Below are 27,798 nucleotides of genomic sequence, written 5' to 3'. Positions count from 1 at the left end.
TTGTCATTCGCTTGAATCGCAGTGACATCTGGTGGCACGCTGAGTGCTTTCAGTACAGCTGTTCTGCCATTTATAGCTCCCATTTGCTTTCTTTCCCTTTTTAGAAAACCGGTGGGATGAGTATTTTAATTACACGGTTCAGGTTTGCCTGCTGTGACGCGCGGTTTTCCCACGCGGGGCGATGCGGGATCAGCACAGCCCGTGTCAGACACAGGTCTGTAATTCTGTACTGTGCTCCGACGGTAATGAAAATGCTTTTGAATTAAGCGCTTGAGAGAATCTGATCGGTTTATCGAACTCCATCCTGCTGGCTCGTTTGCATTACACCGTGACATCACTGTTCTAAACGAGGGACGGCGGAACATTAGAGGTGCTCGCAGCGCGCTTTGTAAGGCGGGACGTGACCGCGCGCAACGCACGGCTCTCCTCAGAAGGCGCTGCCCTGCGCACACGCACGTCTCCCGCCGGCCGACGCGCTCCAGCAGCCAACGAGCGCCGCCCGCCGGAAAGCGCGCGCGCCCGAGGAAGGCGGAAGAGTCCTTCACAGTAAGAGCAACCCGCCTCCCGCTTACACCTCCGACGACGATTGGCTGCACGGGTCCACGATTTCGGGCGGTGATTGGCTGAGAGCCAGTGGGTCTGGGTGTGATTGGCCGGCGGGAAGTGGCGGTTTTTTTCTCTCGCCGGCGGTGAGGTGAGGGTCGCCATGTTGGGGGCTTCGCTGCTACTTGGTGGTGCTGCGGGGCGTTCTTTTCTCACTAACGAGGCTCTGAGGACGTGCCAGTAGCTGCAGGTGTTCGAGTTGTGGAGGTGTCCCTGGTACATCGAGAAAGAAGCACCTGGAGTGGTGGTTATATCGAATTCTCTGGCTAGACAGGAGATGAGAGAATTGTGAGGTGGTAATAAAGACCTCAGTGTAGGCAGTTCCATCCGTGTACTGGAAAACTTAAAAATAAATCACCCTGTGTTTGTTATTTCTGTGTTACTCAGGAGTACAAAAACGTCTGTTGGGTGCTCCCAGTCGATTCTTATGCAGAAGTCATTCTCTGTTTTTAATTGCTCTTTTTCCATGTCTAGTTCCATGTGATTTCTGGAGTGGGGAGGCCAAAGCACTCTGTGCTACATCAGTAGAGACATGTTAACATTCACAGCACGGGAATGTTTCGCTGTGGGTTAACTCTAATGCAATTACTTTTGTCTGCTCTTGAGTTTTAAGTTAACGTTTTCAGAAATCTGTAATTTCAAGATCTTGGTGCTATCAGGCATCTCAGCACTCACCATTTTCTGTATAATTAGGACTCTTCACCACGTGCATTACCATATCTTTCTTAAATAATCTCATTTTCTGTTTTATAATGAGGCCTTTCTGTAGTCCTGCTGTTGACTTGCATATGCTGAACAACCTGTGCTGGCAGGACAGCCTGCCATCTTCTGCTCTTCTTGGCTCAGGTGAATTGAGAATCCACTGCAGAACTCCTATCCCAATTTTGTCAAAGCTAATCATTGGAATTGGTATTATAAGTAATTAATTATGCAGTGTTTGCAAAATCTATTGGAAGTTTGTATCTGTGAATTGTGTTTCACTCAAGTGATAATTGTTCTCTTCTCATGTAGCTCATCAGTTGTCAAAATGGCAGCCAGGAGGGAGATGCAGGTATGTGCGTATGGACTGAAATATAGTATGAATTGTTTTAATTACTAGCTTTATGTGCCTCTACTGATGTTTAACTAGAAATACAATTTGTACAGCAAACAATGTGTTCAGAAGAAATTTTCCATTGCTATATGTTACTTCTAAGCAGCTGGTCAGAAAGTGAAAGGAACTGAAAGGTGCTATTGATACAAATAATTAATATGCATTTGTTGTACTTAATGTGGTTGGGATGGTATTTAAGACTGAAATGTTTAAACCTACCTTTAATCTAGCTTTAGAAAGAATAGAGAGGCATAATAATAAAGGAAGTTATGACATACGTTGATAGCTTTTAAAGTCACTAATATGTAACTTAAAAATGCAGTATTAAGTGCAGAGGAGAGTGTAAGAACATAGTAAGTACTTGTGTAAGTGCTTACTGGTGATACAAGGAAAGAAAAAAGCATCCAGTTAAGGAAAACTGGCAAAAGGTGGATAAGTATTTGTGTGATTAACGTATTAGACATGGTGTTCTGTACCTCAGAACCTTTTTACGTTTCATGATTTTGTGATTCAGCATATTTGCTGAGAATCTAACATGACAACATAAAAATAAAGATTAAGCATTATAAAATCAGTATCAGTCTTAAGACAGAAATGTATCACTGTGTGCTTCTTTTATTCTAGCAGTTTGAAAAGATAATTGATGAAGTTACAAGGAAAAAAAAATTTGAATTGTTAGAACAGTACCTGGAAAGAGAAGACTGTGAAAATATCTCTTACAAATGCAGCAAACAGTTTGTCAACAAGTTAGACAAGCTTCTGTGTCAGGTGATCTCATTGTTACATCAGAATAATTTGTGCTTGTCTGAAAAATACTTTTTTCATTTGTACCAGCAGTTGATTTGGAAAACTGAAATAAAATTTAAGACTGAAACCTCTCAGTTCTTGAGAATACGAAGAGATGTTTAATTAAATGTAAGATTTTCTGGAAGTATAAACTGAAGCTGGTGTTCCAATGTTGATTTCAGGAATTTGACAAACAAGAAATCAAAAACGTTTCAACTTTACTAAATTCCCTTTGGAAATGTGGGGAAAAAATCAGCATAGCAGGTGACAATGGACTCCCAGCAATGATAAAATGTGGCCTTATTGGAAAGATAAGTATAACCATAAAGCATGTGGAAAAATATGAGTGAAGTATATGTGAGTAATGCTTCAGCACTGAACAACTTAGTATTCAGTTTATTCTTTAATTGCCTTTTGAGTTAAGGATTTCTTACTATTTCACAACAAGCATTACTCCGATTAAAGGCTTTAAGCTTAAACAACATGGTTTGCACTGAAATGTGCTCAGGAAGCTGGTAATGTTTTTGCTGTTATTTTAATCTTTGTATAGTCAGTGTATATTTTTTCTGAAGTATAATACAATCTTGTTCTTTTTATGCTTTTAACATAGGTTTGCTTTTATTTTTCTCTTACATGGTTAATTGGTATGAAAAGTTAAAAGGAATTTTGATTCTCAGAGGAAATGAAAAGAACAAAGTTGTTACAAGTCTGGCTGAAGATTTCTTCAACGTACTACTGGTAAAAAATATGTTGATGATTAAATGTATTGTTTGTGAAAAGAGTTGTTAGTAGTTTGGCAACAAAAAGGCTTTCAAGCATTTTTCTATTTTGTATCCCTCTAATGCTAATGTTATAATGATTTCTGAGACAGATTACAAGTCTCTTCGGATAGTTTGTCTGCATTCATGGTTGTTAGCATCATTTAAGAAAAAAAAAATCAGTGAACAAAAATATTACATCTCTGGTTTATTTTTTATTACCCAAGTTAGTTGTATGCTAATCCATCATCCAGGGCCCACAGTTTATAAGATCTGGGAGTTTTTAATAAAAATATCTACATAAAAAAGTTGTAATAGAGGAAGTAATTTGAATACATTTACTAAAATATTTAAGGATACTAGACTTAACATTAGAAAATGTCTGCTGTGTTCCTCATTAAGGATTTAAGGGTGAAATAATTGTAAAGTCTTAAATGCTTTTTATTTGCCTGCTTTGGGTACATTATCTGAATTTTATGCTGTAATATTTACAGTACCTTCTTTTTTTTATTGTAGATTGTATATGACAGCAGACCTGAAGGTGAGCTTATAGGAATTCTGTTCTAGATATCATAGTTAAAATATCTCTTTCAGAGCGCTTCAGAAGTTATCAATGTTAAAATAACTACTTGTGGAAGCATTTGAACACAAGGTGGTTCTGGGAGAAGTTCTGTGCGAATAATAAGGGTAGTATAAAGTTTTGTGATTAATGTAAATAAACAGATGTGTTCTACAGCCAGTAAACATCGAGGACTTGTCCTAGAGAGGGCTGTGCTGTGTGCTTTTCCTGTGCTCGTGAGAAAGGCAGCTTGATTGTGAATTGCATTTTTATGTGGAAAAAAAGCCTGAGTGACAGTTGTAATCTTTTATTGTTTGAGGTTTGTGTATTGACAAGTTTTCTTTGTAACTTGACAATATCGGCAATAGAAAAGCAAGAAAGTTTCTTCTCTTCAGTGATGGCAACTAAGAGGTTTTCATTAAGAGGGCAGTGTTACCAAACAACTGCCACAGCTCCACAGTTGTCCTCCTCTTTGGATGGCTATTGTGAATATTGCACTGCTCTTACCTTTCACTAAAGTAGCACGAATGGTAGAACGTACGGAGTATTTTGCTGTCACTGTAAAAATGTCCAAGGGCCCATTTTCCTTGGTTTTGGGAAGACACAATCCCAGAGCTCTCTGAAGTGACATGTGCAATTGATTGGAATATGTTTTAAAAATTAATGATCTTCTTGTACAAGGGATTTCCACAGTTAGAACGCGGTACACAGGAATAGAAACATCATACAGATTTTTATGGTATTTACTGTAAATGGAAGTACTGTTCTGTACTGCATCTTGACTACAAGATGCTTATTTTTAAATACCAGTAATTTTGTATAGAAAAGAAGGCATGCTGTATTTTATTTCTGAACTAATGCTATGTTTACACCTGCAAATAAAAATCTTCTCCCAAATGCTGGAATTTTTGCTAATTTTTAATGTTTTTTTTTCTTTTTCTCTCTGCTCATTAGGTAAAATGGAAATGCTAGAAAACTTTGTTTTGAGAACATGTACCATCATAACTGATGTAAGAATTAATATTTATGTCCAACAAGAGGTAAACACTTCTTTTTTTCTAAGCAGCATTTTTCTCATTAGTATTTAAACAGACTTTGCAAAGATAACTGTACAAATGCCACAAACAAGTAATGTTATGGTGTAGTAGTATCAGAAGGACGATTTAATATTTCTCTGGGGATGCTGGTTGGCATTTGTGCTAGTAACCATTCATTTTTGCTTTGGGCAGTAAATTGGAAAACAGTGGTAGGACGATTCTGTTGAGAAAGCTGTAAAAAGGCATAGGAGATAAAATGCTCTATTACAGTTGCTGGAAATTCTTTAGATACTTGCAGGAGATGTCTACCTTCTAGTATACTCCAAATTTCTCCTATTTTATTTACTAACATGATGTTTTCAAGGTTTTCCTTTCTCTTTAAAGAAAAGAGTTTGGGGTTCTATGTTTCTTTCTTGTGTTTTCTTGTGTTTTATTTTGGCTTTTTTCTTTTTTTCTTTTTTCTTTTTTCTTTTTTTTTTTCCCTTCCCTGTAGTCTTCTCTAAAGGCTACATCTCCAAAGCAAGGGCGTTTGCAAGCAAATTTGAGGTATAATTTAGCTTAGCTATCAGCTTCAGACAGCAGTCTCTCTCTGAAAGTTCGGTGCTATATTTACACCTGCAAATAAGAAACATAAATGCCATTGAAGGCCAAAAAATTTTCTTGTTTTTCAATTACTTAAGCATGTTATTTTGATCAGTGGTACAGGATATATTGAATAGATCCTGAATACAGGTACAGAATAACTTAAACTTCATTAACTTACTTTATGTTTAATTCGAATCCTTTTTTTCCCACTCAGGTAGTAAGAAAACTTAATTTAATGCTTGACAGCATGCCTCGAGATGCCAGGAAAAAGATATTTTCTACAAAGGAAATTTTGCTTGTCATGTAAATGATCTTTTTAAATCATTAAATTATTTGCATATCTGCAAAGATATTTTCTTAATAAGACTTTTTATAAGGCATGATAGTCCATGTTTAGCTCATTTTTGCATTTTGCATTTGCTGTTATGTTGCCTGTGGTAGTGTCAGTGGCAGATATTCTCATAGGGTATTCCCCCTTACAAGCGTAAATCTGCCTCCAACTCAATCTGAGTTAGGCTTTATTTAATCCTTGTAGTTTTTAAACAGTTAAATTCATAGTCAGTAATAGGGCTGTGTGAATCACTCACTGGAAGGACAGACTATTTGCATGTTTGGAAAACTTTTTATAGCATTTAAAAAAAAAAAAAAAGACGTGTACCTGGTGGTTTGATTCCCCAGATGTATGCTCTTTGCAAATGAAAGACCTGCTCCTCTGGAGTCTTAATAATTTGATTGAATCAGATTTTCATCTCGTATGTTGAAAAGTTGTAATTAAGTAAACTTTTTTTCTTTGCTTTGTTTTGCTGTCATAATTTGATGAAACGCTGCTTACTTTTTCAGGAGTGACATGGGTAGGAGAATTTTGGATGCTGGAGGTGAGCATGGCTAATAAACATTTTATTATTGATATTAAAAATTACATGTAGTCCCATTTAAAAATCCAGGGAATACCTTAGCAGCTGCAGAATGTTGCAGTAATGGTCCTCTGAAGAATAAAAATATTACAAGAATACTCTCCCTGCAAACAGGAATGTTTCAGATGTATGCAGTATCAGGCTAACTGTGAACTTTTCAGTCCTCTTCTCTTGCAAGTGAATTTTAAAACAGCAAAAGATTAGAAAGTAGTAAGTCTCTGAGAACAGTTCAGCACATTTAATATTAGTCTAATTTTTGTCAAGGATCACTTTGGTTTCTCTCTGATTCAAGCAAAAGCTGAAAGTTTCTTACCTTAGCTTATATGTGTAGCATTGCTTTGACCTCCTTGAGAGTTTAGTTGAAGTCTCATTTTGAATCATCAGTTGTTCAGTCATCCTTATTCCCTTAATTCTATATTTCCTTTATGGATTACATACTTGGGTATACTGTGATATGTAATATGAAAAGTTTGACCCTGCTGGTAATAGGTTCTTATATAATTATTTTTTTAAAATCAGTAGTATTCTTAAAACTACTATTCCTGTAAAATGTATTGTGCTGTAGACTATGACCTGCAAGTAGCCATCACAGAAGCTTTATGCAGAATGATACCAGAGAAACAAAGAAGAGAACTGGCATGCCAATGGTTTTCCATGGAGTTCGTGTCCAATGCATTTAAAGGAATTAAAGATTCTGAGTTTGAAACAGTAAGTCATATTAAGAATATTTCCATCGCAATAGATTTTCATTTTATACTTATATGGGAAATCTTTCTGTTTTAATAGGATTGCAGAAAATTTCTTAACCAGGTGAATGGCATGCTTGGAGATAAAAGAAGGTAAAACTTTTTTTTTAAAGCTAGTATGTTTTTGGCACAGAAACTGCTTTTGGTGGACTGAACAAAGCAATACAAGCAAATAAGACTAATCTTACTGTGGCGCAAAGGCAAGGAACTGTGCAGAATTCAGTTTTTTTTATAAACATTAAATAATAAAGAAGCTCTGTCTTCTGGCATGTTATCATAGATATTATCATCTCTATCAAATGTTAATTTTATGTAATTTCTATACTTGGGGGAAAAAAATATAATGTAACAAATTGAAGAAACTGTTGTCTAAGTAAAGATTCTTAAACAATAAAAAAAAATATGCTTTGTTAACTTGTTCATTCATTAAATGTATCATAATAGCAATCTGTTGATGTACATATTCCTTCGATTGGGATGTTTGTGCTGAGCTAATAATCAATGAAGATATCTGTTAGAGAAATAGAACATTTAAAAAAGGAGAAAATACAAACTCTTTTTTCCTTTCTATATGATCACATCTTCTGTATGTTTTATGTCACGATAATGTAGAAGATATTGTCTAGTATGTCCCTATAGCAGCTCCATATTCAGTCTTGAATACCTATTATAAGACCATTCCTAGAATATCAGTAAATATGAACATGGAAAGGAGATCTAAGACCACTCTTTGCTCATTGAGGATTTGCATCATCTCCTTTGGGGAAGAAGTGCCAGGAAGTGACTGTTCTTTTCAGTCCTGCAATCCCAAAGTCTGTAAAGCACATAAATTTTGTGCTGAAAACAATACAGTTGCTGTGCTCAGATATGCCAAATTTATAGTGTTTCAGTGTTTGACAAAATATCCTTTTCTTACAGGGTTTTTACATATCCGTGTTTATCAGCAGCTCTTGATAAATATGAGGTAAATTACGGGCTTAATCATATATCTGCAGATTTTTATTTGTGCAGGTGAGGTATTTCTTTGCCTTTTAGTTCAGAAATCAGGGTTTAAATAAAATTATTTGTCAGACATATACATTTGTAGAAGTAGTTGAAGTTTGTCAACCTGTGACACAAAGCCTAATTAGCCTAATAGCTGGTATAAACTCTCATTCTTAGCTCTTGCTCTTCTGTCTTAATTTTTAATTTCAGCTACAGCTCCCGTTGGATGAAAATCTTGAAGAATTTTGGATTGATTTCAATGTTGGTAGTAGAAGTATATCTTTCTACGTGGCAGCAGATAATGCAGTAAGCTAAGTTTTGTCTGTCATATTGATTCTTCTTAAGAAGTAGATGCATGCTTTCTCAAGTATATCAAATATGTTATATGCATCTACAATGTGGAGACAAAAAAAAAATAGAGATTTGGTGCAGAAATAGGTGAATATTGCTAGTAGAAATTGGTGTCGTTATTCTTTTTTCATGCATGTAGATCAAAGAATTTCAGAGTAATGACTTTTTAATGCTGTTTGCAAACAATTCAGTATATAATTGCACATGTGAACAAGAAACTGTTTACAAAACTGGAATCGTAGAATCATGTGGAAATTGTAGTATTTGTAGATAACTCAACTTTTTAGATGAGTATTTCTACCAAAGCTCTTCAGGGATGTTTTCAGTTATAAATTAAGAATAAATTCATTGTAACAGAGGCTGTTGACAATTGAGAACTTGTTTTCACTGGAATGCATTCTAATCAACATCCTTAATTTATCTCTAATATTATATTTATCTTCAAAATTGTGTATTTTTCACATGAGGATCAGCAATGGGAAACAGTCATTATACCAGAGGAAGAGGTAGACCTATACAACCTTGAAGGTATTGGCAGTAATGAATCTGATGTTTTGTTATGCCCTAAAGGGGATTTTCAAACTGATCAAAGCAAAGTTCCCATCTAAAACAGTGTAGGTGCATTTTTTTTTATCAAACTGCACTGCAATCATGTTAGTAGTTTAAGCATGCAGGTGCAATTTAAAGAATTTTAAAGTAATATCTTATTTCAATGCAAAATAAAACACCAGATAGTGACTTTTAATCAACTTCCTTTCAAATATCTTAGATTAGTTTTGTAAAAACCTATAATTGGTCTGCAGCTATGATGGGTAACCTTCAGAGAAAATGCTATGGGTTAATATATAAATATTTTTACATGATTGAATCTTAAATTACTTCAGTAATAAAGTAGAATAAGTGGAATTAATAAAAGGTGCATTTCAATAGCTGAACTGATGCACACAATTATCAAGTATTTACTGCTTAAAAGTAGCTACTTAAATGTAATGAAAAAAAATCTGTAATTTTGCTTTTGTCCAGAGAAAGATTCAAAGAAATTATTAACAATAGATCTAAAAAGCCCAATGAATGTGGGTAATCAAGAAGGAGAGAAATTTTTTTTATATTTTGATTCTATCTTGGAAATCGAAGATGTAGCCAGAAAGATTTATGGGATAAATAAATGTAAGGTAAGATGCAAACACCTTTCATATGTTTTTGATTTAATTTAAAATGATGTCTTATCGCCATGTTGTTATAACTGATTATTTTATTGATTTCTTCTTATGGAGTTTCTTTAGTCTCAGTGTTAATAAGAATGTTGATTCTTTTGCAACATGTTGTTTTCAGTGCAGTTATGTAATAAATTTAAAAATAATTGTTACAAAAACAGACAGGCTGCAGTGGGATCACTTTTTTTTTTTTTTTTTTCTTATATGCAAAATCATGTTAATAATACTTATGACTTTGCAGTAACATGGGAAATAGCAGTCTATCAGAATGTCTCATTCAGTTCAGTTTGCAGTATGCTTACCCCTTCAGGAATTGCCTCAGTCAAAAATTGTTTGCCAGACATATCTTACTTCTTTACTGCTTGGTGCAAACTACTTTGCCCTGCCTGCACTCTTCCTAATTGAGAAACTCAGTAGGACTGGAACAGCTGTGAGCTTGCAGACTGTATTTTCCCCTCTAACCTATGTAATTTCAGGCACTTCTGATCTCTGACCTAAATATTTTCTTTTTTGTTTCTGGTTTAAAAAGAAGTGAGCAAAATGTTTTCCTTACTTAGACAGTTACTCCCTTTGTAGGAATTTAGTAAGAAGCAGTCTATGTCAGTTGCTAAAACAACTGTGCATATCATCTTTGATGAAAGTGGATCACAGGTATGCTGAAATCGTTGTTTTCTTGCTTTTTTTAATGGTTAGTCTGATTATCTAACTAATGATGACTGACTGTACAAACAAGGATGTTTTAAATGCCAGTGAACAAAGATAGCTCTAGAACTTACAGTTTCTATACTAATTGGCTACTCAATGTAAAGAAGTTCATCTGAATGTGTGTGCGTTTGTATGTACAAATATAACATGTTTCAGTATGTTGAATTTATGTATATTTGTATATGTATATATTTAGAATTTTATTCATTTCTGTATGTAAGCATGTTCACACACATGCACGTATAGGTTCTGGTGCCAGAAAGTCAGTTGTCACCATGTTTGGAAGAAAAATATGAAGATGACAAATTCAGTAAGAACAAAACACAGCAACTTCCTGGAAGTCAGAGGTCTCTGGATAAAAAGAACCAAGATAAATGCAAAGATGGTTCCTACAAGGTAATTTGGAGTATCAAAGCAGAAAAGAGTACATCAAAAGTACAATTAAATGTAAATGTTTATTAAAATTGGAGTTGTCTCTGCCTACTGCAACAGGAGTATAATCCAGATTTTGATATTCTTATAACTTTGCAGTAAGCTATGTAAATCCTTCTTTGAAAAAGTTTGTCAAAATGTATTGATACTGTTTCAAAATACATAACAGAACAATAATGTTTGCATATTTTAATAGACCATTGTCCTGATAGAATTCTAATTAGATAGAAATGATTTTAAAGCATGTTTAGATACCTTATGATATGCAGAAGTTCTGGAAACATTAATTATCAGCTCTAATAATAGCTGTAAATTAGAGGAAAGTCCTTATAGGCTTGGTATTCACAGAGAACAAGATTTACAGAAAGGTTCAGGTGTGGCTGTCAGGATGTATCCTGTATCTTCATTAACAAAACCACAATTTGTTGGGACTGCTGCTATTCATTGCTTATTCTCTGTTTAAACTGGGAGGAGCGGAATTGTGAAGCCTTTTACCACACAATCACTTTACAGTCATGAAATGCTAAATGCATTGTGATTCTACCAGAGCTAACTGCAGATATCACAGGGGTAGGAGAAAAAGATTAAGTAATGCTCTTGTTTCTTCATCGTGCAGTAGTCATGCAATGCATGTGTTGCTGGGAGTTGTTTTCAGTAAACCTGTTCCTGTAGAAACTCCTGAAAGTAATCTTAGTTCCTTTGATTGTTAACAAAGAAATTTGGCCTTGCTTTGTTGAGTTAAATTAGAAAAATAATAATGGTGTTCTCAGTTAAAATCCAGAGTTAAATAATCAAGTGTTATGGTAAACTTTCTCATAGTGAGAATTGCATAAAAATCAGCTGTTACATCGGCGAGTATAGCAAGAGCAGCTGGTGTTTCAATAACAAAGTGTTAGAAGTCTCTTGGAAATAGGTTTCTAAAATCTTATGTTGTCACCCTTAAGTCTGTGTATAATGATCAAGTGTTTTTCTGTGCCTCAAGATAACCACATCTTGTAAAAGGAAAGTGTCTGAAGCATCAGTGCTTATTCCTGCAACTGCAAGATTTTCCACACGGAGTCCACTGGTATTTCTTAGTACGTGTAAGTTTACAGGTACTTTCAGGATAGAAATAAGTTGTAGTCTTTGAAGTGGCTAATTGAGAATAATAAGGTATAGGAATGAAATGTGATCTATTGCAGGGCTGGAAAGGAGTAATGTAAACTTCATAAAATCTCTCCAGCAGATGCTTTAAGCTTGAAATTTTTAAAGTAGGCCACCTGCTATACTGTTCCATAGACATGATGCAGACAGAGTAGCATTCCAAACAGCTGAAAGCTACCCATTTCTTGTATTACACTGACAGTAAGTTGTTTGTGCTGGAGCAAGCTAAAGTCATCTTGTGAGGTGAATTAGTAAACAATAGAGTAGAACTAAAACTTGGGAGATTTTTTGTTTCTTTTCTCACGACTGCCATTCACCCTTGGTTTAAAGAATTCTTGGCAGTAAGTGCTTTTATAGCAGTCGAAGTGGGAAATCAGGTTTCTCCCATTTGTCTATCCACCACCTGCATTTTACTGGAATGTTTTAGACAAAACAGTTTGCAAGCATGTGATGTTCATTGTGACAGTTTTGTAGAAACTGTTTCTTTGGGAGTTGATTATGTTTCTAGTGAATAAGGTGGAATCAACTGCAGATTTGAATTGCAGGTCTAGTGCTACAGATGCTTACTTCAAAAGCTGTTTCTTATTTAAAAAAAAATATATATAAGGAGGATACTTTTCTTTGTAACAAATTGGAGTCATTGTTTCTTCCTAGCAGTGCTACTGTAATACACTTAGCACTTTCTAAATGCAAGTGACTTGTAAGTCCAGCAGAGGCTGCAGATGAAACTAGTGGCCAAGCACATGACTAATTTTCTGTTTTATGGTCTCAAATGCATCACACCATTATCTGTGTATATCCCTTTATCACGCAAATAAAGAGTAACAGGCTAGAAATTGAAGGATTTTCAAATTAGGATGGAACAAAACAGAGAGAAATTCTGTACTTTTTTTTTTTTTTTTTTTTTTTTTGGAACTTACTACACTATCTGTTTCAGTAAAATGTGTTTTACTGTAGAATATCTACATGCATGACCAAATATTTTCTTCCAGAGCATGGATGTAAAACATTGCTTCCTTCCAGACATCCATTGTATATTGGCTCATTAACCTCTGTGTGACTTAATTGAAATCAGTAGAATTATTAAAGATGTGTACTGAGTTTATACAAATACTAGTCACTCTTTTAAAGTTTATGGAATAAAAGAGATCATGGGCAATGCTCTTCATATTGGTCTAGAATTATAACACATCTTCCATTTGCTTTCAGCCACTCCTTCCAAAGGACGATGTAAGTTACCATTGAAAATGATGAGCTCTGCTGAAAGGTCTAACAGTAATGCAGTAAATGGAACCAGAACTAATAATTTATATCAGGAGCTTACTGAAGTATGTATGTCATCTTTAGCTAAGTCTTTTATATAGAATAACATGTGTTCTACTTTGTTCCTAATTTGTGCTTGGAAGAGCTAGTGTTCTGCAATCAGTAAATAACTTACAGAAAACAAAGTGGTTCTTGGATCAGATTCAGGTCAAATCCCTGATTACAGGATTCTGAAGCATTTTATATAGCCATACTTCAGAAGAAGACTTCATTATATTGAAAGTATCATTTTGAATACTTCGAGCATTACTTAGTAGTAAAATCTGTTTTGTTTTCATGGATTGTAATGGTCACTGTTATTTATTGTACTCTCTAGAATGGGCAAAGGTGTACATCAGATAATGAATTTTGTGAAACAGAGCAGAAAACCAGGAAATCGAAAATCAGAGAAGAGGCAGAACTACCAGAAAAGGTATTGGAACCAGTACTTCAATGAAAAGAATTAATGACTTAATATTTTATTCAAGAAGTGATAAATTTGAGATGCCTTTTTGTTTGTGATTTTATGTAACTGTTTTATTTTGCATGTTGTTCTACTGTAGGGAGTGTGTCCTGAAGAAATTTTAAAATTTTTACCAGAAGCAGAAAATGGAACCACTGAAAAGCAAACTTTAGGCAAGTAATTTTACGAGAGTTACTTGTCCTTATTTTATTTTTTTTAATCTGCTACATTTCTTTTGTAATAATGATTGATAACAAATTAATATTTTATTTAGACGATGCGTTAGATATCGTTCCTGATTCCCAGCAAGCAGGGAGAAGCAACAAACATCTGTAAGTACTGAAAAAGAATACCAAGTCACTGCTGGTTTGTGACTCAGTGACTAGTTCATGAAAAGGTTCATCTGTTGTTTTTAACTTTATAATTAAAGTCTGATTATTTTGAAAATAGTGGTCATTAACAAAATCAGAGTAGTAGTTTAATGTTCAATGTTAATAAGGAGAATAATTATTTCAGATTACAACAGAAAGTAAAGTAAAAATGACACTGAGCTGTGCCATAAAAGGTAGTAAACACATTCTAATTGTACCTCTGTAGGTGCATCACAGTGTTATCTTGTTCAGTTTTAGTGCTGGCCATAGGATACTGAAACTACCTCTTTGAAACTGCCTTTTTGTATACATAATTTGTGAAGTTTTGTCATTTTACAAAGCATTTGATTAATTGAACAATAGTAGCAGGCTTATATACCAGTGTAAAATGCATTGATAATCTAAAAGCTAGCTCCGTTTCCCTATGTTGTGATGCATGTTTATTGTAGTTCAGCCTCACTTCCTGCAATTCACTGATAACACAATTGTATCATTTTTATTAGACTGCCTGGTCATTTGAAAAGTTCTTCTGATAAAAAAGGAACGAGGAAAAAAAGAATGTGTTCTGTCCCTGAGAAGAATATAGCAACTGGTGACAGACAAAAGCTAAATCTGTCATCAGAACAAGCATCTCATACAGGTTGTGTTTGTATTTTCTTAAGTGTTAGTTCAAAAATGATGTTTTAGATGAGATTTTAACCTATAGCTGTGCTTTCTTTCTGATTTAGCTCCTATTCTTAGTGAAAGAGCTATGAAACATAAAGCTTTTTGTTCGGTTTTTGGAAGTGCTTCTCCAGATAAACAAATAAATAAAAGAAAACAACAAAGAAATGGAATCACAAGGGAAGAAAACTGCAAAGTACTGAATGGTGAGTTAAAGTGTATTAATAACTTGGAAGAGAAGCAGTTAAATACAGAATGGAAAAATATTTTAATTACTACTGAAACATTTAAAACATGTCTTTCTGATAAAGTGCCAGAAACATCTTTGCATTCTGATTTTACAAAACGCAACAATACTAAACAGGAAGCTGATGTTCTCTCAAGAAAGGAGACTGCAGATCATGAAAAGTCAAAAATGGTGAGAGTTTCTTTCCTTCATTTTTTCAACTTGTAATTGGGGGAATTGTTGCACTGCCAGTATTTCAAAATTTATTATACTTTCATTTACTCACAAACTTATTTTACATTGATTTTTTTCAACTAATACAGAGTGAATTAAATAATGTCAGGTGAACAGTTTACTTTTTCAGCTTCACCTGTTTAAGATCACCGTAGTCTGAATATATCTTTTAATTGTGCTTTTTATTAATAATTCTTAAATATGGTCTGGCTTGTACTGCTCATACACATCTCATCCATCACTTCTAAATATTACAGTATGTTAAAACATTCAAAACAAAATATCTGCCAGACTCATGTAAGGAAAGTGATTTTCAGAGGAATGTGATTTAGTACATCTAGAAAACTGTTTAATTAGGTTTAGGTGATTGTTAGGACCAGTAGCTGTTTCAGCCTTTTCTTTCTGCTGAATGGGTTCAAAGTTGAGTATTAAACTCTACTATTTCAGAAAATAAAATCTAAAGAAATCTCAGATGCAACAAAATCACTAATTAGTAAAATCAGTGACAGATATAAAGATGAAAAGAGCAAAACAAGAGACTCTTCGGTTTTCAACAGGTATGAAGTAAACAATTTACTTATGTTTTTCTGCACAGCGTTACACATGCAAGCTACTCCACTATCTACAGTTATGGCACATCTGGCTTTTATATGGCTTGTTCACTTCTGATAAACCACCTTGTACTAAAGGATAAGAGGAAATTAGTTGCAGTAATTGAAATAATGGAAATAGAGTGTTCTTTCACTCATTCGTTCACAGAACTTTTCTCTGGAGAAAATTTAGCTGGGATAGTTAATGGGTGTCTATTCAGGGTTCAAAACTTCAATGTTACGAAGATCCTAGTTGTCATCTCCTGAAATAACTGCCTGTTAGATGTGCAGACCCTGTAATATAGCTTCCTGATCTGGAATTTTTCTACAGCACAAAAGAGATGAGTGGGACCTAATTTCTTTTTAGTCACTTGTTTTTGTATTATGTAATACCTTTAAATTTCTTGTATTTGTTGTATTAAATTTGTTGTGTGAGGCTCTTATTTATATAAGCAGTACTTTAATGTAGATATTCCAGCTAGCATTTAATAAAACATACTGTTGGGTTTTTGGTGGTTTCTGTTTGGTTGGTTTTTTGTTGTTTGTTTTTTTTTTAGATCATGTCCAAATAAATCCTGTTTCAGTGGCAATAAGGTAACTTAAGCTTCTGCTTCTCTTTGATTCTTTTCTTATTGGATATGTGTTCAGATATGAGGACAGCTGGTAGATGTGAGCCAGAAGTTCAAAATTATTGATGAATGTTAATTATGCATTGATTGTTTATAGTTGACATACTTTATGTACAGGTTTATGTTACCTGGAATAATATTTTTATGGGAGCAGTTAGGTAGAGAAACCCAAATTAATTTCTGCTTACATATTCTATAATTGAATCTGTTTACTTCTGATTAATATGGACTCCTTTGAATGTAACAATGCTAAATTTTTAGAATTAAAATATTATAACAGCCAAGCTGGACTGAATGAGACTATAGAATACTCAGATGAAATATAGCCAGGATACAAAAACTAGTCCTATGTATGGTGGGAAAACAACACAAGGCTTTCTTAGCATCCCTATAGAATAAGTTCTTAAATGATTTAGCTTTTATTAGCTTTTTTCCAGTTTTGGCATATTCTATTATTGCTAATCAAGTGCAAATCTGAGAAACTTCTTTTATTTTTCTATAAATTCATGCTGAAAACTTTTTTTTGAGGTGACAGCATGTATGGTCCAAATTTGATAGATGAGTAACTTGTAATTTATATTTAGGAAAATATTCAGAATAGAAATTTGAAAGCTACTACTTGTCTTGATACGGCTGCTGATCAAAGTGTGTAAGTAGTTATCACATTTTCAAACAAAATTTTCAGTTACCCTTATTCAACTTTGAAAAATAATCATTTATTCACTCACAAAACTGATTTCTGCGTCTGTTTGACAGGTATGATGTCTACAACTTCAACGTCAGTGTGTTTAATGAGCCTACAATAAAAGTTGGAGTAAGAATATAACTGAAATGTTTATGTAATTAATAGAATGTAAAGTAGCTTCATCAAATTAAAGTTATGTCTACTGAAAGTATCATCCACAGTTAAAAACTCAGATTAGTGTCACTGAAAGGAGTGGGGAAAAATAGCTTTGCCATATCTTGGTTTTTATATTCATATACCTCCATCACTTTCAAATGCATGATGGTTTATGCTATCTTACAGTTCTGGCCACTTAAAGGGTTTTCCTGAACTAAGAATGAAACAGTTTGTTGGGAGTATTATGTATCTGTTATCCTAAAAACATTATTGCTTTCTTTTCAATTTCCTAGCTTGTAAAGCTAGCTTTGCCCAGCTGATTGAGTAAAAAGAAAAGGTAAAGGCGAATGAAAGACTATGTTTTGCCTCTTGTTGTTAAGCAGAGCCTGCTGAATAGGTGACAGTAATGGAAAAAAGTGGTTGGAAACTAATGAATTGTTTGAAAACATAAAAGCTTCAATCAGTTCCAGTTGGTTTCAATTATCTGCTTTTAAATAATTTCCAAGATGGAAATTAAGTTGGAATTTGATTGCCAAGTATAAAAACTGAGCTAGAAAGCCCTTAAGTGCGTTATCTGATGGCCTGTTTCATTTTGTTTAAACAGAATAATGAAGAAAAATTTTAATTTGTTTCTCATTTATTTACATTTTTCTAGATCCAAGACTGCTGTGTTTCGGAAGCAAACACTCATACAGATCCAAACAAAAAAGAGTAGGGATGTCATATTGCATCTTTGTCCTTTGATTATAAGCAAGTATAGTACTGTCTACATTCCCTACCATTCCATTATGACAATCTAGGGGAATGTGTATATCTGAACTGCTATTTTTTTCATGCAATAAACATAGTTGCTGTCATCTCCTAGGTTGTGTTATGATTTTCCTTTGGAAAACTTCTACATAAATGGTAAAAATAAAGATTGTGTTTCATGAAGGAAATGCTCTTCAGAATTTTCTTAGTGGAATACTGAAGGGATTTTAACCTCCTGCAGTGGGGTAGCTTTTTGTTAACGTCTAGCTTACAAAGGGACATATTGCTAGGTGTGCTGTTACTGATCTTTAGCAAATACATGCATGCTTTAGGGCTTACAGTAAACAGGTTTTTCTAAAATGAATTTCAAATCAAAACTTAGTACAGCTATTTGAAACCTTAAGCTGTACATCATATGGATAGCTGAAAGATTTGGTATTTTAAAATGTTGATTTGTTGTTTAAGGGTGTTTTTTCTTTTTTTAAATCAAGGAACCCAGGTGAAAGTAAAACTAGCTCTGAAATGAAAGCAGGAAAAAAAGTAAGGTTCAGATTTTTTGTGGATCATCTTACCTTGTCTTTCTATATTTAAATAGCAGTGATGAAAGTGAAAGATATATTATAAAAGTAAATGAACAACACAGAAGAACTTTTTTTTTACAGACTAGATACAATCAAAGCAAAAAGCATCTTTTCAGTGACACAGACACAGAATACAGAGGAGATGACAGCAAGACAGACATCAGCTGGCTACAAAAATCCAAAGCACCATCTAAGCCACAGATAATTGATTACAGTAGAAATAAAAACTTAGAGAAATCAAAAAGAAAGGGCAAAAGTAAGAATCCTTCTTAACATTTCTTAAATATGCTGCAACAATATTTGTCCATTAGAGTACAGCTTGTGCTGGCTTTTATTTTTACATATAGTTGGTTTTTATTGTCCTGTTTCCAAGCACAAAGACTACTTGAATTTGATCTCCTAACCATTTAGAAAGGTTAATTTCCAGAAAGTCTGTATTTTAATATGTAAAATTATTGGAGAATAAGACTCAAGAAGGTTGTTCTCAAGAAAAAAAACTCTATTTTTTTCATTAGTGCACTGAAGGCAGTTTACTGAGCCATCTTTGTAGTGATAAAATTGATTCAGTGATATAACAGCTAAAACTCTAAATGTTGAGAATTTAATGATGGTGCTGATTTTCTATTTTTCGGTATTGTAACATCAGATAAGTTCTCTGAATCCCCTTGCTGGATGGATACGCCCAAAGGCAAAACAGCAAAAAAGAAAAAGGTAAATGTAAATTTGCAACCTGACTTGAAATATATATTCACTCCAGAAACTTTTTACATAATTCTTTATAAATACGTGCACTTTCTGCACATTTACTTTCTAAATAAAGTTAGCTGCTTTCAGGTGCTATAGTTTTTTTAAGGTAGTATTTAGTAAGTATTTCAGGCATAATACAAGCTGTGAGTTAGAATTATTACTGTTCATCAATACTTTTGTAAGTTTTTTTACTTAACTATTGATTATACCTATTTACTGTATAATAATAATCTACTCCAGTGAATGTGTCATTAGCTTTTTGCTGAGGGTTTTCATGTGGGTAATATGCTTAATTGCGTATCACTGACTCTGAGATTATAGCCTCTTTAATTGAATATAGGCAATGTACTGAAACTAAAAAGAAAAATGCTTCATATTAATGAAGAATAATAATTGGAAGATGTTGTGAGCTTATTAAAACTTTGGGTATAATAAATTATAAGTGATTATGAGTATGTTAGTATAAGTTCTTTGTAGGTACTTGTAAACCACAGCTTTGAAAGAAACAAACATAAACAAATGTTACCCTGCCTCCTTCAAACCACTTTTTGGTCTGTCAGACTGTACTACAATTATTTAAATCCCCTTAATGGTAGTAGCCTAAAGCTGTTTAAGTGCATTCAGTTTAAATTGTGAGCATGAAAATACTGCTGTTTGTATGTACCAGTGATGATGTCCATGTAAATCAAATCAGAAGAGATCTTTGAGTATTTAATTAATGAGCATTGAATAGGTGTAGTAACTGTCCTTTTTCTAGTAGCAAGCTTCCCCAGAAGTTCTTGTTAAAGTTGTATTGAAATAATGGATTTCAAGTAATTAAAATAACTTACTTGCTGTTTACTCTTCCATATTTATTATTTTAATATGAATTGAAGATGTTCTTATTCTTCCAAAGCTAACTGAAAGTAAAAAACAAAGTTCAGTAATTGATGAAATGATGGAACAAACCACCAGACCAAAACGACCTCAAAGAGCAGTGCAACCAAAAAATTACAAAGATCCTTCCAGTTCAGAGTCAGGAAGTGAATTTTCAGCATATACCTATAAGAGGGAGAAATCAAAAGTACAGGTATACAGTTGCGGTGTAAAAAGTCTACTTGTGTTCTGTTTTTCAAACTAGACTCTGGTTTACTTTTTATTTTATGCTCCTGAATCTTAAGTTTCCAATATGAACAAGTTGTGTCATTTTTTAATTATGAGTAGTTAGCTGCTAAGGAAATACATTCAAAATAGTCACAATAGCATGTCAGTTTCTGTGTATGAAATGTATTCAGCTGTGAAGTGCTACTGTATCCTTTATTTTAACAACTCAAAAAAATTTTTTGAAAATGTGTATACTTTAAATGAGAGATATGAGTAAGCCTGAGATTTGTCGTTGAGATGATGTGATTTTGATAATGCTATGCCAATTCTGTATGCAGTAGAAAATACTGAATTGATAAAGGGGGTTATGTCCATACATTTGTTGAGAATCTAAATAGAGATTAAGTGGTGATGAGTGCTAAATAAAACCAATTCATTCATTTAACATCACATTTCAAGATACATGGAAAAGCCTGTTAACTTGGTTGAATTCTGAAGCATCAGGATTTCTCCATAATTGTTCAGAACTTTGTGAGAATAGAAATTTGGCTACTGAATTATGCTAATTCAATGCATATTGACATTAGAGCAGCTGATATCCTTCCTAATTATATTCCTTTTTGGATCTTTTGTTCAACTGTGCATAAAAATAATTCTCTTTTTACCTATCTGTATGTTTACAAGTAATGTTTATATCGACTCCTTATTTTAATAGAAATGTGTGAATGAGAAAAACAAAGATGGTAATCATCAGAAGGATCTCCAGAATTTGGAGGAGCCAAAGACAGTAGGAAACTGTGTAAACAAAGCATTTATTAAATCAAAGAACTCTACAGAACAAAAGGAAATTGAAATGTCTTCACCTGAGAGTCCTGCATCTCTAGAGACAATGAGATGTATGCATTTTGATTTTAATTTATAGGAATACCATAGCAAGTGTTGGTAGTTAAAATAAAGATTAACACAATACTACAATTTTACATTTATTTCATGGCTTTAAAATGAGGTCTCCTAAATCAGTATGTATGCTATTTAATTTAAGAAAATGTGCTAATGTCATTAACTCTTTTATAGATTTTTACACTTGTTTGATATCAAAATTTTATAGTTGTGTAAGTGAAAGTAGGCTGTTAGAATTAATCTGCTAAACAGCTAAAATAATGTGGGGGATGCAAAAAGCACAGTTTGGCAAGAATTATACCAATAAGTGGAGTAAAATTTCTCCCAGCTGAGACTGGTAAACACCTAGATTAAGGACAGTCAGCAGTATGGGGCTTTAGCATGTTGGTTTTTTTTTTTTCTTTCATTCATGCTGAAAGTTAAGAAATTGTTCTCTAGGTGCTGAGAGAATATCAGAGGGATGTGTTACTCAAGACCATACTTCTAGTGAAGGGTCACCTAGTCTTCAGAAGTCAACACCAGAAAAAAAGGAAACAGTAAACTTTGAGAAAGGAATCTCTCCCAGTAATCTCTGTCTACAAAAGAAGAATACTCAAAATATGCATCTAAACCAGTCTCCTGAAGTGACTGTTAAAAAGTTAATAATTGGAAAGAAAAGTTTCTCACCAGTTCTAACTACTTCATATTTGGTAAGAATATTAAAGTTACTTTACAGTTATTTTAACTTAAGTTATTCCATTCAGCTGTTACATGTCTTAATGCTTTTGTAGATCTCATTTCAATAATGCTTTTTTTATTTGTTAATGTGTAGCTCAACTTAACTTCAGTAACTCCACGTAAAACATACTGTGGAAAAAACACAGAGGGATCTGTATCTGAAACATGTGATGCTGATGAAAATTTAAGTTTTAGACATGGCTTTTCAGACAAAATTTCTATTGAAGGAAAACAACAAGACAGTACTAAACCTGTCATAAAAAAGAAAGGAGAGGTATGTTGCTAGATCCAGTGCTCCTTAAAAAAAAGCTGCTGCTTTTCATGTGTTTTATATACTTTACATTTCCCTAAGATCTCATCAAATGTATTTTCCTTACTTAATGTTAAGCACTAGGTATGTTTACTTGTGACTTCCTTGAAAAATACTTGTCCCAGACAATACTACTCATTAATTTTTAAATATTTGAAATAACTTAAGGAGATGTTTATCATACGGATATAAAGAAAGAATTGTATCCCAACATATGCAATTGTAAAAATATCTTAAAAATATATGTATTTTTTTCATCTTGACTCTCAATGTGAATGATAAAAATATCTTTTATAGATTTCATAATTGTGACACTTGAATGGAAAAATTCTTGAGGTAGGAAAGTGCAGTACAATAATGTATTACTTAATGTAACAACTATTGTAGCATTGGCAAATTAAACAGAACTACTCTACACCTTCAACCCATTTCTTGTATTCTTTTTTTTCCTGGTGAAATAAGTGCTATTGACTCAGTTGGGAAATAATGTTTGTGTACTATTGCAAGTAGCCATTAGTTCTTATTGCTTATTTGTCTTTTTCCTATGATTGTTTATTTCTTTTAGGAATTATCTTCAGTATCTGTGTCCAGTGGAAGTGGAGTACAGTCTTGGAGTCAAGAACCTTATGGCCCTGCACATGAATCAGGTACAAACACTTAATTTAAGGCAAAAACTTTGACTTTCTGTGTGACTGTATTGGTTAAGAAGAGCATTTATTCACCACAGAAGATTCAAAGAGTTGTGCCATGTTTCTCTTTACATCTTTTCAATATCATTCATTTTTTTTTCATATTTTTCTCTGCTTTAAGTAACCTCCAAAAACTGAAGCTTGGACTCCAAAATGCAGTTACTGTAAAGAGTGCTTGTTCTCTTCAAAAAGTAGTAGATCAAGAAGCATTCTCACAGATGCCGGGGGGGGGGGAGAGGGGGAGACAATAATAGTATTATCAGGAATGTAGGGTTGATAGTGAATCTCTTTAATAAGAGAGAAGTCTTGCATGAGTCAAAAAGAGTTCTGTATTCCATTGAAATTACATTCATGTGGTCATTATCATCAGAACATGCCCTCTGTAAATGCAGTGCTCTTTTTTTGTTTAATGGTTTAATTATAGAATTTTGAGCCAGAGGGCCAACAAACTTTTCATCTTCTGATCTCATTGTTCCATATAATTCTAAGATGAAACTTTTTCACATTTATTTAAGGGCCAACTTCACATGTATTTCTCAAACGAAAATATCAGCGTGATACAGAAAGCCATTCTGATGAAGTAGAAACAAGCAAAGAGGAGGAAAAGAAAAGGAGCAGAAGAATAAAATTACAGCCTAGAAAGTTATTTAAAACAGATGAAGCTGTTACTTACAGAGGTTAATTATGAAATAAAAGTTGATTATAGTTCTGGAAAAGTTCAACAATAGTGTAACTTAGTTTCAGTCCAAGAAGGTAATATCCATAAAAGTTTCAAAATGGTAATATCCATTAAGTTTCAAAAAAATATGCAAAATATTTAGAAGGTCTCCTTTTTAATAGACAGAAATTGATATGAAAATAGAACTGGTTCAGCCATCTACCTGGGAAAATTAATCTGTTTTTAATAACAGCCCCGTTGTTATTAAAAAGGATATTTCACTCTAAAGTATGATGTATGTATGAAGTATGACGATCTTTTTTTTCATCACTACAGCATACGAAAATTTGTCCACTGTATCTGTAAGTGATCCAGCTGCTTTGGATGTGGACATCTGGGAACCTGGTTGTTCAACTATCGATATATGTCAGAAGCTCCGAAAAGAATACACTAAGAAAATTGAGGCAAGATATTTCATATACAGTGTTAGTTATGTATGTGGTTAAATGTCCATATGAATAGTAGTTTTGTCTTACGTTACAGAATTTGCTTAAAAAAGAAATTAAAAAATCAAAGCATTGTAGAGCTTTTAGAAATGACAGAACTAAAGTTGCTTTTTAAGCTTTTTTCGGTTACATTTATGCACTTAACATTTAAATGATTTTCTTCACCAGATTTGCTTGAAATTTTATCCTATGCATGATTTCATACAATCCTATGTATCTAAAGTAAAGAGCATAGTGATTTAATTTTTTTTCCAAATTATCAGCCCCATGAATGTGATTTATTTGCTAAAGGGAAAACACAAGCCAAAACAATGCATTTGTTCACCTAAGAACAGCTGCAAGATTGCAACCTTTATTCCATGTATACTTTCTCTATCCTCAGGAAATCTGTTTTTCAAGTAATGTATTCCTAATTCTAGCTAAAAAAAAAACCCTTTCCTAAAAGGATAGCAAAAAAAAAAAAAAAAAAAAAGGGGGGGGAAGAAAAAAAATCTATCATTTTATTTGGTACTATTGCTTTTTTCTTCAAGTGAAAATAATGTTAAAATACATTTACAGAGCCGTTCACGGAAAATGGAGCATTTTGCAAAGCAATCATTAAGCACTGCTAACCAGCATTTGACAACGATGAATCAACAGCTACTTGAATGCAGGTCTGTAAAGAAATAATTATCTTAAAACAATTAAAAATCAATTAATGCATTCTAACCTTTTCTCTCCTTTTTTTTTTTTTAATAGGCTCAAGCAGCTGGACAGATTTCATATTGTTATTCTTCAGGAAATTGAGAATTTTGAGAAAGATTCTCAGTCCCTGAATAACATGGAGAAAGAATTACTGGTTTGTTTTTAATTACTTTAGCATGGAGAAAAACAAGTTCCTGTGAAATCTATGGATTACTCATAGGATCTTTCACTTTGTATCATTAATTCTGATTTTTAAAAAACCTTTTTGTCTTCCTTATAGATGACTCAAGTTTCAAATAATGAATTTGAAATGTCAGGATTTGATTATGCTACGCTATTAAAGTTTCAGTTACTATTAGGTTTTCTTCCTGGAACAAACAACTCATGCTGCTTCTAATGGGCTGTTTATGCTATTTCATGAGCCTTATTTCAATTGGCCTGCATTTCAGGCTGTGTGTTCTGAGACAGGTCAGTTGCCTGCTACATGCTGTAATGTAAAATTGATATATAAGTATTCATGTTAAAACAAAATTTCTTTCCTCTGAGGCCTTTTCTTTTTTAATTACACTTTGATTATATCAAAAATCTGTTTAAAACATTGTGGACATACTTTTTCATTTATTTGAAACTTAGAACAAATATATTGGTGAAAAATTTTCTGATGAAACTGGCTTCATGAAAATGGAATTCCTGAAGTGTCATATCCTGCCATCCAAACTTTTATGTTTGTTTGTTTTAAAGCCTCTAAGGTGACTGTTTACCTACTTCCCATTCTGTGCTGAGCCTATAATTGCAGGTTATAGTAGTCAAATTAGATTGTAGTCAGTTCTAGTTTAGAAAATGCCAGTTACTGTTGGCTGTCATCTGTTAATATCTTTCTTTCCAGACTTTTTGGAAAAAACATAAGCATACCTTATGTACGTTCATGAAAAATGAGCAACAGAGGTTAGTAGGCTTCATTGGTGATGTTTTGAAATTTGCTTTCTGATGTAAATTCAAGCTGAAAATTAGGCTACCTTTTATTTTTTATGCAGTTGCTCTCTTCCATAAAGTAAGGATAATAAACGAGATGAGAAAAAGAGATTAAAACGTAACTATTCTCCAATAGCAATAATGATGTTAAGACTTATTCACTCATTTAAGTACCATTAGACTGCAAATAATGAGATGTACTCATGATATTTGTGAAATGTTCACATATAACAAAGCTATTTTAATTGACTTTTACTTCTTTAGGCTGGAGATCCTTAAAACATCCTTTGAAAAGAACATCCACCATAGTGTTGACTATGAAGAAAATATTTTTGCTTCAGAGGTAGTACAAGCTTTCAGTTCTTTTTCTGGTTTTAATCATTTTTATTTCTTCCATTATGCTAACAGATATTATTTTTTTTTTCCGAAGAAATTCCTTATTCCTTATAGAATTGAATGAATTCCACATAGATATTTTTATAGTTTTTCCTGTCATCAAATACTTGTAATGTAACAATATTCTGTGCTTAAGGGCTACATTCCACCCATTAGGAGGTGCCTGCAATTATCTGTAAAATCACTGCAAGATGAATACTGTATTCTGTGACTCTGCTCACCATGGTTACTCATCCAAGAAAGATCAACTTAGATCCCAAGAGTCTCTCTCCTTAAGCAAGTAGATGAGTGTACATCCTTTTATTTTACAGTTTTAAGCCGTTTAGGGATGTAATTGTCATATTGAAAATATGTTATCAATTGCAAGCAGAGACAGTGCATTCAGTATAAGTACCTTTTTATAGGTGCATCTGATGAAAGAAGACATGAAAGGACTCCAAGAGAAATTTCTTAAAGAAATGGTAAATGAAGTTGTCTTGTCTTCCTTTTTATTTGCTTATGACAATGTAAGTATAGTTGTTTGAACATTAGATTTTACAGCTTTTAGCAATTTAGTATCCTATGAGGGGAAAAAAAAAAAAAAATCTAAGTATTACTGATATTAAATATTTTAAGCCTTTTATGTGAGTGATAAAAGTAGCCAGTATGGATATGCTATTTGATTTCTGAGTCTTAGTATTTTGAATGTTAACATGGAAAAGTATCATATTTCAGATACTTAATAAGCAGCATACTAGACACAAGAATTACAATGTGGAAAAAAAAAAAGGTTTTACTTAAAGTAAGTGGTAACTGTAATGCTTTCTGCACAGCAAGAAGAGGAACTGATTAATGTTCGCAGAGGATTGCAGACATTATTTCTAGCAGAAGATGGAAAATTCTGAAGTAGTATTTCCATGTACTTTCCTGAAATTCAAGCTCAATATAAACACTCATTTTTAATACAAAATTTGACTTTTTTTTTTTTTACTTAAGAAAACTACTGTAATGAAAGCATATTTTCCTTAATGAAATTGAAGTCTTTTTGCTATGACTTCTCCATAAGACTTATCCCCTTATTAGAAAAATTTGGGATTTTACTGAATCTACTAAAATACAATACTTTTTTTTTTATTATTTTTAGCTAATGCTGTTTTTGAAGAAGCCTTTATTAACATTTTTCATAGGTTATTTAACTGAACTTTTAGAGAAATCACTTCAAATCTCACTTCAAATCTATCTCTTGGGTCGTTGTGTACAGAATACCACTTTTCATCTTTTTTCTGATCCAGAATACAATAAGAAATTATTTAAAGATCCAGTCTCATGTGCCAATTTAATGCTATTCTTCTGTGGCATTATACTTCAGTAAGAGTTTCTAACAGAAAATGACTGTAAAATTTTATGGTTGAACTATATTGCAAATATTTATATTAAATATTTCATGAAAAATGTAGCATGTGTCTTGTTTTTTCTTCATTTCCAGAGAGAAAAATGATACAATTCAAAATTCCGTGTTAAGGTAGAAGTTAAAGTAGAAAACTCTTTGACAGTTCCTCAAAGAAAATGGGAAATCTTACTAATTTTTAAATTACCC

General features: G+C 33.2%; 1 protein-coding gene across 2 annotated transcripts; it reads left to right on the top strand.

Annotated features, from left to right (window-relative positions):
* Window positions 1-604: 604 nt before the first annotated feature.
* SYCP2 (synaptonemal complex protein 2) lies at window positions 605-27,643 on the top strand. 2 transcript variants are annotated; one of them, XM_090151951.1, is made up of 46 exons: window positions 605-694; window positions 1,615-1,654; window positions 2,321-2,464; window positions 2,665-2,795; window positions 3,118-3,220; window positions 3,757-3,781; window positions 4,754-4,839; window positions 5,636-5,724; window positions 6,262-6,296; window positions 6,901-7,043; window positions 7,122-7,174; window positions 8,000-8,045; window positions 8,276-8,371; window positions 8,884-8,944; window positions 9,440-9,588; window positions 10,207-10,281; window positions 10,582-10,731; window positions 11,750-11,861; window positions 13,120-13,238; window positions 13,550-13,645; window positions 13,776-13,848; window positions 13,950-14,007; window positions 14,550-14,686; window positions 14,775-14,915; window positions 15,021-15,127; window positions 15,617-15,726; window positions 16,317-16,353; window positions 16,973-17,037; window positions 17,145-17,202; window positions 17,885-17,940; window positions 18,471-18,519; window positions 18,642-18,816; window positions 19,207-19,271; window positions 20,203-20,376; window positions 21,106-21,286; window positions 21,729-21,979; window positions 22,102-22,281; window positions 22,883-22,964; window positions 23,522-23,683; window positions 24,001-24,128; window positions 24,729-24,823; window positions 24,909-25,008; window positions 25,741-25,799; window positions 26,091-26,169; window positions 26,627-26,683; window positions 27,035-27,643. In XM_090151951.1, exons 2-46 carry the CDS (start codon window positions 1,631-1,633, stop codon window positions 27,104-27,106), a joined length of 4,488 nt encoding a protein of 1,495 aa, XP_090008077.1. In that variant the 5' UTR covers window positions 605-694; window positions 1,615-1,630; the 3' UTR covers window positions 27,107-27,643. The 2 variants fall into 2 exon arrangements, with proteins under 2 accessions (XP_090008077.1, XP_090008078.1); XM_090151952.1 differs by lacking the exons at window positions 605-694; window positions 1,615-1,654; window positions 2,321-2,464; ... (1 more) ...; window positions 3,118-3,220; window positions 5,636-5,724.
* The last annotated feature ends 155 nt before the right edge of the window (window positions 27,644-27,798 follow it).

The sequence above is a fragment of the Phasianus colchicus genome, chromosome 17, assembly GCF_987193195.1.
Source record: "Phasianus colchicus chromosome 17, bPhaCol1.hap1.1, whole genome shotgun sequence".
In the NCBI taxonomy this organism is placed as follows: Eukaryota; Metazoa; Chordata; class Aves; order Galliformes; family Phasianidae; genus Phasianus; species Phasianus colchicus.
Note: the sequence above shows the minus strand (reverse complement) of the source record. Positions and strands in the feature narration are given on the sequence as shown.

Coding starts and splice junctions, on each gene's coding strand:
- SYCP2 (XM_090151951.1), top strand. CDS start 1,631: ATGGCAGCCAGGAGGGAGATGCAG. Junction 14,008..14,549: donor GGGAGAAGCAACAAACATCT/GTAAGTACTGAA, acceptor CATTTTTATTAG/ACTGCCTGGTCATTTGAAAA. Junction 20,377..21,105: donor GGGAGAAATCAAAAGTACAG/GTATACAGTTGC, acceptor TTATTTTAATAG/AAATGTGTGAATGAGAAAAA.